The sequence below is a fragment of the Melitaea cinxia genome, chromosome 26, assembly GCF_905220565.1.
Source record: "Melitaea cinxia chromosome 26, ilMelCinx1.1, whole genome shotgun sequence".
In the NCBI taxonomy this organism is placed as follows: domain Eukaryota; kingdom Metazoa; phylum Arthropoda; class Insecta; order Lepidoptera; family Nymphalidae; genus Melitaea; species Melitaea cinxia.
This window is the reverse complement of record NC_059419.1, coordinates 10,861,855-10,874,555: the sequence shown is the minus strand read 5'-3', so window position 1 is coordinate 10,874,555 and position 12,701 is coordinate 10,861,855. Positions and strand designations below refer to the sequence as shown.

At 34.8% G+C, this 12,701-nt stretch overlaps 1 protein-coding gene and 1 long non-coding RNA gene across 2 annotated transcripts in view; both read left to right on the top strand.

Annotated features, from left to right (window-relative positions):
* LOC123666476 overlaps window positions 1–12,701 on the top strand; it is a 79,459-nt gene that overhangs the window by 20,563 nt on the left and 46,195 nt on the right. Inside the window, exons 8-19 of the mRNA XM_045600566.1 lie at window positions 951–1,119; window positions 1,802–1,974; window positions 2,560–2,715; window positions 3,599–3,684; window positions 4,045–4,157; window positions 4,820–4,919; window positions 5,324–5,401; window positions 5,798–5,913; window positions 7,564–7,652; window positions 8,005–8,125; window positions 10,673–10,798; window positions 11,665–11,787. Coding sequence (XP_045456522.1) covers window positions 951–1,119; window positions 1,802–1,974; window positions 2,560–2,715; window positions 3,599–3,684; window positions 4,045–4,157; window positions 4,820–4,919; window positions 5,324–5,401; window positions 5,798–5,913; window positions 7,564–7,652; window positions 8,005–8,125; window positions 10,673–10,798; window positions 11,665–11,787 — 1,450 coding nt within the window. The remainder of the gene's footprint in view (window positions 1–950; window positions 1,120–1,801; window positions 1,975–2,559; window positions 2,716–3,598; window positions 3,685–4,044; window positions 4,158–4,819; window positions 4,920–5,323; window positions 5,402–5,797; window positions 5,914–7,563; window positions 7,653–8,004; window positions 8,126–10,672; window positions 10,799–11,664; window positions 11,788–12,701) is intronic.
* Window positions 5,222–5,992, top strand: LOC123666638. The gene is made up of 2 exons (XR_006745297.1): window positions 5,222–5,401; window positions 5,798–5,992. It is a non-coding gene; the product is annotated as an uncharacterized LOC123666638 (long non-coding RNA).

The window sequence follows — 12,701 nt, the reverse complement described above, 5'->3', positions numbered from 1 at the left end:
AAATACCCGTGTAAAGTCGGGGCGGGCTGCTAGTCGCTAAAATAAAAGAGCGATTTCGTCTCAACAACCTTTGGGTATGGGACGTGATATAGTCAACACACGTATCAAGTTGTACCTTAAGAACAGATAACCGACGAATCACTCCTTACATATGTATGTATGTATGTAGGCCTGTGTATTTTTACTTGTAAAATTATTTAAGTGAAACTTCATTAAAATCGTTGTGATTTGAAAATCGATGAAACGAAAAATGAGTCACGATAAAGAAGAAAAACACATAAATGTATAGGAGAGAATGAGATAGAATACATTACTTGCTCAGAACGCGTTTTAAATGGCGCTTACGACCTTTTTACGAGACCGTGATCATTGTCGATTGAACAATTAGCAACACCCTACCTTCCTACGACTATTCAGAAGTTTTACTTCTGAGTGTGAATTACACACACACACACACACACACACACACACAGAAAGACTTTTTATAACTATAAGCATTGTTACTTCTATCGCTTCAGCCTGTAATATCCCACTACTGGACATAGGCTTCTTTCCCCATCTAGGAGAAGGATCAGAGCTTAATCCACCAAGCTGCTCCAATGCGGGTTGGCGGATATATTCCCTACTATGAGTTACGATCGCTATCAGGTGTACTTGATGACAACCGGGACCGACGGCTTAACGTGCTCTCCGAGGCACGGTGGGGAGGCCCACAAGGACTGTACAAACACCCAGACCACGGCAAACACCTGTATGGCCAATAAAAATGTTTGTCATGTGCGGGGATCGAACCCGCAACTGCCAACGCAACAGGTACAATCCATGGTTGTAACTATTGCGCCAACGCGGCGTCATTGTTACTTATTTTGCAAACGAACAAACCCTATTTTGTACAACCTTTGGTTAGTTTGTAGTTTGTTGATGATTAACCAACATTAATCGTTTTACAGCTTAAGAGAATTCCTCCCAGATCAGTACGCAGGCTCATGGGGAATAGAGAAGAAGATCATAAAAGAACATAGGAAACACCATGGCGTCAGCCACTTAGACGCGAAACATCTTTACACGAAGACTGCCAGGGAGTTGCCAACTTATGGTGTTACATTTTTCCTCGTTAAGGTTTGTTGATTTTTTCAACTATTATTTAGAAATTTTTAACCGACTTCAAAAAAAAGGAGGAGGTTACTCAATTCGACATTATATACAATGTATGTATATATATATATATATATATATATTTATTTATGTATGTTCGGGGATAACTTCGTCGTTTATGAACCGATTTTGATAATAATTTTTTGTTGGAAAGAAGATATCGCCGGTGTGGTACCACGTTAAGGAAACCAGGATCTAATGATGGAATCTCAGAGAAATCGAGGCAAACTCTCGAAAATCCGCATAACTTTTTACTGGGTGTACCAATTTTGATGATTTTTAAATTAATCGAAAGCTGATGTTTATCATGTGGCCAAATTTAAATTTCATCGAGATCTGACTACAGCTTTTGGAGTAATCTTTGATAACGCGTAGTATTTACTTGACAATTTTTTCTTCTACTTACGTTGTTACTAGTAGATGTAATTGAAGTCAGTTTTATTTTCGTTTGCGAGCAAACACAATTGTACAATAATAACACTTACAACAAGAATATCAATTTAAGCAATACAATATTTCACTTCACAATAAAATATACAAATATATATACTTATCAGAAAATCGTACCAAAATACACAAAAAGTACAACGTTATGTACGTTGTACTGCAACAATATTTCATTTATTTTTATTTATATTATATTTAGGAGAAACAAAAAGGTAAAAAGAAATTGATACCGCGTCTCCTGGGGATCAACTCGGAATCAATCCTGAGATTAGATGAAGAGACGAAAGAAATACTGCAAGTGTGGCACCTCACACAAGTGAAGTCATACCGAGCTGGAAGTGAATTCTTCACCCTGAACTTTGGAGACTACAGGTGCGGTCTCTTGAGGATAACTTGATATATTAATTTAAATTATAACATTCTTCTACTGGACAAAGACCTCTTTTTCCATACATTAGGGGGGTTCAAGTTTAATTCACAACAGTATTTCACAGCTATTTATTGAATAATTTTCCTGCAAGTAACGATAGCTATTAGATGTTTACGGTGCCAACATCGGTTTAAATAATAAAACTTAAACCAACAACTTTACGTGCTATCCAAGGTACGATGGAGAAACTCGCAACATAATCATAAGCAAGGAAAAAAAGAATCTGCACCAAATACAAATTTCTGTCTTTACGCGGCACCAGAACGATTCTTTGAGAATATTACTACACCAAATATAATTTAAAAACTGGTCACGCACAATGCGTTTATTGCAAAGTTATTTAGATTAATACTGTATCAAACATAATTTACTGCATTAACATTTATTTCGATTTTCACATGATTTATGAAACGCGTTTTATTCGATAACATCTTAAACCAACAGTTCCCTGTAACATTGCAGTTTTCATGATCTAATTCTTCATTCTATTTCTTCTTAATTTCTATAATTTTCCATACAACCAACAGCGATAAGGAATATTCAGTGAAGACAAATGAAGCGTTCCGTATACGTGACATCCTTCAAGGATACATCGACATTATCAGGAAGCGACAGGCTGCACCGTATAACGTTCACTATAATGAAGGGGAGGTAATCTGTGAGGAGATGGTTGAGAGTTCAAGGTAAGTTTCTGATAATTTAACGGTGATAGCGATCAAACTTGTTGACGGAACCTAATGCTTGATGTTATGGCAGCAGCTGGCAGCTGGATATACTGATGTGATTGGTAAAAATGGGATATTTACTATGTTTTTTATTTTTATTTTGCAGCGCTCGATATTTTGACATTATCTACGAATGTCTTGTTCACGAGACAACTCCCCAATTGGAGATTCAGCTCCCCAAAATAAAGATAAAAAACCTGGTAAACATCCCGTTTTAAGGAACCTATTATAAAATAAAAGTCTGTCCCACTTTTTGACCCAAACCATATCTACTGATTAGACAAAATGTACTTATTATCTATGCAATACCTTGAGAATTGAATGTATAAGTCTCAGATTGTACTATCAGGTGGTTCAGGTGGTGATTTGACTACCTCGTTAGTGCAGTTTGTAGTGGCCATGCTTTGTATTCCGCAGGTTCGGGCTCGCTTGCGTCTGGGTTGTAATATTTGTATTTATATACGTATTATTTCTTTCTATATTTGTTTAAAAATAAATAGGTGTAACAGTCGGCTGTTACCTGTACACAAACATTAAGTTGTTTACCATAGGAACAGACGAGTATGTGTGTGTGTGTATGTTATATTTATTTATCAGGTGATGGTAAACCGATACCGTAGCCTATAAGTGACTACAATACCAGAAGCATCGGAAGCATGTTGCCGACCCTATCTTCGACCCTCCCCAGGAACTTTGACCACCTTCCTCAACACAGGAACACAACACAGTGAAGTTAAGAAACTCATTTAGACTGGTTGGACCAATAACACAATCATTACCTTGCTTATCTTATGCAGAGATGGCTATGGCTGTGTGTTTATTAAGCCTATTTTTTTTTCAGAGGCACATACACGCAAAACGTCGTTGCGACCAAACCAGTAATAACGACGTTTGTGGGACCGAGTCAAATAATATCCGCCGAGCAAGGTACCGTACAAGTTTCTTTGAAAATTTTTGAAGTTAAACTCATTTGTATAATGTCTTCTGATACATTAGTGTTGAAAACTCGTAAGTGACGCGTTTTAGATGGCGCTTACGACATCTTTCACGAGACATTTATAAATGTTGATAGAACAAATTGCAATGGCCTATCTTCCTGCGAATTTCCAGAATTTTCACTTCTTCTTGTGTTAATTATACACACACGCCCTTTTGTTTATTTATTATGTGCATAATTTCTATACGTTTATTAAAAAGAAAATCTCAACTATTGGCATCCTTTGCCAAATTAACATGTTATGCCATGACCAATTTGTTTTTATAATAGCTAATAGAATATTACGATAGGTTTAGATGTTTATTTATTGATTCAAGGCCACAAGTATGGCGAGGGGACCACAATAGTCACAGCACATAAGGTGATAACGACTACTAGAGGGGAGTGGACCCAGCGGCCCATGGTACGTCTATCATGAGCCTACCTAACATAGGTGCATAAACATAAGCATCCATTATTAACAAGTAGAATGAACTTGGAAAGCTAAACGCAAAAGTTACAGCAACCTACAAAAATGTAATATTAGTCAATTAATTTCCTTTTATTGCTGTTATCATAAAAATAAAAGCTTCTCGTGTTTTAAGTTTTTATTATATACAACAAGATCAAATCATAACATTTGATTCTAAGATGTTACGAAAATAGCTGATTTAGGTGACTTAACTTAGCTCGAAGAGTTTTGGTTTTTTTTATACAACTAGATCGGCAAAAAACCATACAGCTCACCAGATGGTAAGCGATTACCTTAGCTGTTTACTGTTGCCTGTAGTACTACAAGTATTGCAAGCGCGTTGCTGACCCTACCTCCAATCTCCCCCAAGAGCTCTGGTCACCTTACTTACTCCAGGAACACAAAACTGTAAGGTCGAGGTACTTCCCCAGTCGGGCTGCTCCAGATTTTGAGCAGGATGTTTCATGCTGTGCCTTTACGCCTGTTTAATCACGCACGTTTGCAAAAAGTCTTCAGATAGTTTATACAAAATAAGTTCACTCACAAAAATTTAACCAAATCTTTCCAATTGTACGTCCAATTTGTTCAGTTAAAAAATTAATTTTTATTTCCAGCGCAAAGAATGGAACCAGTCTGGTAACGCACCGCAGGATCTCGGCAAGAAACTCAATCGACTAAACTCTGAGGCTGTCAGGACGGTTGTACTACTCTCAGGTGATAAAATATGATATACATATAGTAAATCCATCTATCCATCTATCCATCATCTCTTATAAGTCCACTGCTGGACGTAGGCCTTCTCTAATGTTCGACACTCAATTTAGTCCTATGTCCTTTGAATCCAGCGGCTTTCTGCCGCTTGTGTGCCACGTGCCATAATGTAGCCATGTGCTATATTGTAGTATCCAGTATTTGTTATGAATAAATTAAAAATAATAATTTAAAAATAATTATTATTTAATTATTTATTATATTATTATTTAATTATTTTGTTTTGTTTTCGTCACGTAATTGTATGAGTATATGTGTATCGGAGCTTAATCCGTCACGCTGATCCACTGCGGGCTGACGGATAACTATTTTACCCAATTTTACTTAAAAGATCCCTCTTTTTACAGATCCCACTCAGGAAAACCTTCAAGAAGTATGTAAGATTATAGACGGCTTCGAGGATGGTTTGCCGAGTATATTAAAAGGTATTTTATTTCTATTTACATCATCATCATTATCACCATCACCATCATTTTCATCATCACATCAGCCCATCACAGTCCACTTGACACAGCTCCCTCCTCCCCCATTCGTGCTTAATATCCCTGTTTTCCCTGAATATGTATTTTAACATTAAATTTAAAAAAATCTATTTCGTCTCAATTCCAAAGTTTTATTCACTCGTATTTTAATAAGACAACATGATAAGCACCAGCAAAAAGCGTCATCAAAATCAGTACAACCAGTAAAAAGTTATGCACATTAAAAAAATACAACCAAATTGAGCAAATTCTCCTCTTTTAAAGTCCATTAAAAATTGAATTTTAACAGCAATAATACAGACAGTTAATTAGTAGAAAACTAATGTTTTTATGTTCTAGGTGTTAATGAAACAGCAGCCAATTTAAAAGAAGATGAATCAAAGAAGCTTCTAGAAGAATTAGACGAATTATCCAACTATATAAATATATTGGCGTCGACCAAAAAGAGCGATCTTGTAAGTTTTCTAGTATTTTCTCGAATTATTTATTGTAAAATATGGTAATGAGATAGAAATGAAATTTATTTCCAAAATCCATGCATTTTTAAATTAATTTTGCATTTTAAGTTACAATTTAATATAAAAAATAAAATTTAATGAAAATATTTATGAAAAGATTAATATAGTGCCGCGCTTTGTAGATTTAGGGGTTGTGGAAATAGAATAGTAAACTAATTTTAAAGTTATAAATTTTAATAGCACGCGGTCAGAAAACAGGGGTAGGTTCGGAATCAGGCGCGTTAGGCACCTGATTTTCAGCCTTTATTTCCTTAGCTGGCCCACGCCGCGACAACGTACCTTAGAAAGTAAAATGGAAGGACACTGGCCTGACTAATTCCAGGCGATGATGGTCTTCAGTTCCGTCTTCGTCCGATGACCGGCGGAGATCTCCACCGGTGTAAATGCCGGTAATCAGTCAGCCCGTTATTAATCGAGGGCAGTGACTCGATTTGTAGCAAAGTATAATTAAAGATATAAATCTTAAAATAAAAATCCTGGAACGAAGAAAGTTCCGAGTCAGGAAAAGAACAATTCAGAAACCAGTGTCACAATTAGCAAAATAATAAATAATTACAATTTTCTCGTTAAGTTAAGAACACCAGCAATATGTAATTATAATAGATATCATGAGAACTTACCCCAGCGGGATTTAAGCCGAGTTAGGGTCGAGGTTAGGTCTCGAGGTTCGGCGGCAACGAAGTGCCAAGAAAAAGAGAAGCAAAGACACGCGAGCAAGCGCCGATATCGATACCTCCGACGCATAAGGTCTTAACGCCTTTTTTATTGAAAAATCATATTTTACATTATCGTAATAACGTATATGAGTTTTATAAATTCCTGAAACCAGAATCTTAAAATTACTTTTAATTAACGAGTTTTAGAAACGCTTATGGTCGTATATTTTGATAGTTACCGCACATATAGTCGCATTTCACGTTACGACGATAAGCGTTGTGCTATTGGTTCGTGCAAGACCAATCAAGGTCAGTTACCGCCGTCGTATGTCACTGACAGTGCATATAATAAGATGTGCAAGTAATAAGAAATTTGAAGTGTTTTACGTTATGATATTATCACGAGTGTGTTGTGATATGTTGATTGTATTATATTACCACCACTTATGATCATCAAGAATTTTAAAATTAGTACTTAATGAAAATGAAAAAAATTACTTCTAATGAATCCAGTCAAACTGGTAAGTTTTGTTTTTAATTGATTGTTTTTTATTAAATAGTTAGAAATCATATCGCTATACAAACTTATTAGATTAGATTTATTATTATATTTATGTGTTTTTTTTTTTGAAATTTATGATTTTAATCTAGTTCCACGCATAACGTCGTAATATTATAGTTACGACGTTATGCGTTATTTTTATTCCAAAGTTAACGGTCGTAACTAGTACTTACGACAATATGCGTCGTTATTAAAAAACAAAATCTGTGTTCTTATAGTCGTATGTAGATTATACAACGTTATGCTTCGAACTCAATATTAAATAAGACTTTATGCCATTTTTTATTTGCTAAAATCATAAATAAATTTAAAATTTTGTACCACTAATATGTTGTGGTGGTTAATGAAATGTAAGTGGGTGTTTTTTAGAATCACCTGTTCAACTGGAAACCGAGCATAACTGGAATTTGTACAAGTCAATGGTTGAGGTCGATGACATTAGAAAAAGTTCCCAAGAAGTACGACTAGCATTAAATAATTTATATAATACTAGCTCAAATCAAGACATGAAGAGTTTTATGCCTATCGAAGGATATGGTGAAACAATTAATGTGGCTTTGGAATCCGAGGTACTGTACGTAGTAGATAGCAATCAATCTCAAATTGATAAAACATTATTTCTTCACTTCTAAGCTAACCATTTGGAGTCGAAGAGGTCACTCATGCTTGTCCATCTGATCACAGCCTGGTGCCAGATTCGAATATCTGTTTATCAAACACCAATAGCAGAGCTGACACACCTCTGCATAGTGACGCCTATAGTTTTATTTATTCACCTTGTTCGTCTGTTGAGGGAACACCATCTTCTAGTCGAAAACGACTCAAGAGACGAGATGATTGGAAAGATGTAAAACGAAAATGTCTTAAGAATTTAGGTAAAGCCTACATAAGCAAAAAAGACAGCATAAAGACAGTCAGTAGAGATGTTAAGGTGATTAAACTTCCGTGTACCTCAACATGTCGCCTTAAATGTCATCGGAAGTTCAGTTCTCAGCAACTTTATGCGTTTTGGAAGTTTGGTGACCATACTAGATAGCAAGATTATTGAAATAGCTATTGACATAACTAAGTATATTGAAGTTTGAATTGTAATACTCATACCACTACGAAGGCTGAATCTAGACGTAAGAAAACTTTGAAATATTCCTTCCCACTAACAGAACCTAGTTCAGATAATCATAATATGTTTTGGTGTGTAAAACTATGTTCCTCAATACTCTTTCTATAGGAGAGCGAACAGTTAGTACGCCCGTGTCGAAGTGGTGTTCAGGTGTTGGATCTATTTCCCCAGACCATCGTGGCGGTTCGAGAGTTGTAATCATAGACGAAAAGATTAAACAAGAAGTAATAAAGCATGTACAAATATTTCTACCAGATGAATCATACTATGTGCGCAAAAAGTTTACGAAACATTACTTAGATAGCGGACTCACGTTTACAAAGATGTTTTCTTTATATAATGAGTGGTGTACTAATGAAAATATAAAAAGAAAAGTTAAAACACCTCGGCAATATATGGATAGTATAAATAACAATTTAAATTATTCATTTTACAAACGGAAGAAGGATATTTGTAACGAAGTCATGATTACAACACAAATAAAAATAATATGACAGAAGAAGAAATAAATAAATAAAAACAACATATAATATCAAAAAATTAGCAAGAAATTTTAAGGAAAAAGACAAAAATTAGCTGTAGAAAGTAAAGGAAAAATAATTACAGCATGCTTCGATTTTCAAAAAATTCTGAATTATTCTCATGGAAATGTAGGTTTATTTTATTATAAACTAGCTGACCCGGCGAACTTCGTATCGCCTAACAGTCAATTCTTTAATTTTATTATTTTTTTTTTTAGAATTTTTCTCTCCGTAAGGACCATCCTCGTACTTCTAGGAAGATTTTTAAAAAAGAATTAGCGAAATCGGTCCAACCGTTCTCGAGTTTTGCGCTTAGCAACACATTCAGCGACTCATTTTTATATTATAGAAGGAACCTATCGGTCCATAATTTTTACAGTTTTCGATCTAGCCAGTAAAGAAGCATTGTTACATGTGGCGAAAGATTAATGGGAAGCACCATGCATGTGAAGTTGCAAGTTGTGTCTAAAGTAAAAGATGGCGCTAAGGAATTCATTTTTTGGTCAGATAATTGTGCTCCGAAATCGTATTGTGTTTTCATTTTATACTTATGCTGCAAAAAAAATATGGTGTAACAATAAATCATAGGTTCATAGAGCGAGGACATACTCAAAATGAAGCAGATTCTGTTCATGCTAGAGCGAAATTCAAAAAATAAACTCATATATACGCCAGAGTAATGGTATGCTTTAGAAAGATGGTCAAAATTAACATGCCTTATATACTCGTAATGTGATTAAGATGAGTATTACAGATTTTTATAATTTCAAAAAGTTATTGGATGGAAAAAACTATTAATAACAAACTAAATTATAATAAAGTTGATTTGAAAAAAATGTGTTTTTATTGCTACTAATCTTATTTTTTTATAAGTATGTCAAATTTTTTCATCTGCCGTTTATGGTGATCAAAGTTTTGATTGTTTGTCTACAAAAAATTACGTCGTAACAATTTGCAACTTGACGGTATGTAAATTTCTTACCACGCATAAAGTAGCAACCCGGCGTAACTTGAAGGCAAGGAAACTTTACTCCACGCATATCGCTGTAACTCGTCGTAACATAATAATATAACACTTGCATACCTACGCATAAAGTCATAAGTATGTAATTTCCGTATTTTTTCATTAAATTACAATTCATTTCCTATAAATAGTGTTTGTTTAAAGATGACTTATGGCACTATTAATTATAAGCTTGATTAAAATTTAAATTTCTTTTTCGTTTTCGAGTAGTGAGAAAAGTAAACTTTAAATGCCCATACTGTAAACTTGCCATATTCTGTATACGACCTTATGCGCTGGAGGTGTCGATATGAAACACCAATAGTCACGAATTGTTGAAGAATGCCGATAGATGGCGCTACAAGTAGAAGCATGATAAAAATAAAGTGAAAAAAACTTAACCTTTACTACAAGATCTTATTTATTAGAGTAACGTTCCAGCACAACGTTACAATAGTCTTCACACTCAACGGCTCCCACTAGGCTTTACTCCTGTATCGGTGGTCCGGAAACACACACAATATACGAGCACAAACGCCTAGACCACGACAGATATAAATATGGCCGATACAAATGTTTGTCATGTGCGAGGATTGAATTGCTAAAGATAGCACAAGAACTAGTAATCGCTCGTCGTCAAGATGAGATATATTCAAAAAAAAATATTTTATGCTAATTGAAGGATTTTTCATCAAACTCTAAGAAACAAAAACAATATGCTAGGCATAGAAAGATATACAAATGCAGTTTTATTCCTGTCTTCAATCATTATTCTTATTAAAAATCGAAAATAATGCATTTGAATCCTATGATTTAAAATGAAAATTTTCGTACTATTCAAAGGGTAATCAGGACAATTTGATGACGGCCCAAGATTCTGCGAAAAAAATTGCAGATCTCTCCACTCAGATGTTCTTCTCCTTGGATCCGAAGACTAAAAGACGCAGCCATTTACTCAGGGTAAGTAAAAATTATTACTTATAATAAATTAGGATACTACCATAATAAACATTCAAAAGACACACAATAAAACTATAACGAATTACAGACAGAGGAAAAGAACGGCACTCGTGAGCTATAGTATCTATAAACACACACTTTTTTTCTGGTGGTGATGGTAGCCTTGATGGTAAGCGATTACCGTAGCTTATAGACGCCTGCAACACCAGAAACATCGCAAACGCGTGGCCGACCCTATCCCCCACTCCCCCTAGAAGCTCTGGTCACCTTACTCACCAATAGCAACACAACACTGCTTGAAAGCAGTATTGTTTAGATGTGATCTTCTGTAAGGTCGAGGTACTATACCTTTCCTGCTCTGCCCAGCCTTAGTAAATCTTTACAATACAAAATAATATTTCATTAAATATACTAGTATTTACATCATATCATAAAATTCACTCGTTTTAAGTAATAAATTAACAAATCTTCACGTATAATAAACCAATTTATTTGTAATCAGCTTTCAGTATTGCAAAAAATTTCCGGATGATTTTGCTGATATCATGAGGAATTAACTCTTACTTATCTTCACTACATTACTTAATATACAAAGAATCACTTCAGCCTATGGCAATCCACTGCTGGACAGAGGCCTCCCCAAGTTCGCGCCAGACATCCCGGTTTTCCACAATCCTCATCCAGCCTACACCGGCAATCTTACGTAGATCGTCGGTCCAACGGGCCGGAGGACGTCTCACACTGCGTTTGCCAAGACGCGGCAAACGCACAAGAATCTGCATTTATTAATTTAAAAATATATAAATCACTTATTATTTATTAGTAATATTAAACAACCTAGTTAAATTATAAGTTACTTTTTTAAGCGTTCCCGAAACAGTTTCATCTTGGACGAGAAGACCGAAGCCTCCCTCCGTCGCGCTTCCTTCATAACAGCTACAGAGAACGCTTGTCAGGCTGTTGAAAATGCTAAAGCTGAAGTGGATGAGGTGAGTTAAATAATTTAGTAACAGATATAACGATAAAGCTAGATATATTATTTATGATAATTAAACAACTAATATTTGACAAAAGCTAATTAATATTCAAACAGTCCCTAAGGAGCTTGGCATCTGTGTACTTCCAATATGTTTACATACATTAGATACCGATTGTTCGACTCCTAACTGCTTTCCTTCAAATGGTGTATTCTATATATGTAATATATCATGATCCTGCTCTTCCTTTATTTTTAACCGACTTCACAAAAAGGAGGAGGTTACTCACTTCGACCGAATATTTTTTTATGTACCGATTTTGATGATTTTTAATTTAATCGAAAGCTGATGGACTTTTGGAGTAATCTTTGATAATGCGTATTTATTTGACTATTTTTTCGCCTACCTACGTTGTATTTTACTTGTCGATATAATTGAAGTCGGTTTTTTTCGTTTGCCTGCAAACACAATTATTAAATTTGATTTTGTTTAAATAAACATACTACTTAATAGACTCATTATGCATGATACATTTCTTGAGCATGTAAGAACGACTTTAGTCAATTGATAACATAAACCTACCAATGCGAAATTATAACTTAATATGTAACGAATAACATTTAATATTTGAATAAGTTTACTTTAAAATATGTTAAAAAGCGTAAAGTAACAATATACCCTCATTCTGTTTAGGCTATACGAAAAAAAGTGAAAATGTACAGTAGAAAAAAATTAATAAAATGTACAGTTAAAGATATTGTAACAGAAAATTTCCATCAGCGTTGGACCACGTCCAGGTTTCAGGCAGTCACAGGATTGTCAATCGTCTTAAAAAATAAACCGTCTGTAGGATAGGCGTAATTATAATTCATGATGTTTAATAAAAGGCATGGTCATTTTAGAGCCTGTGGATGTTAATTAAATAA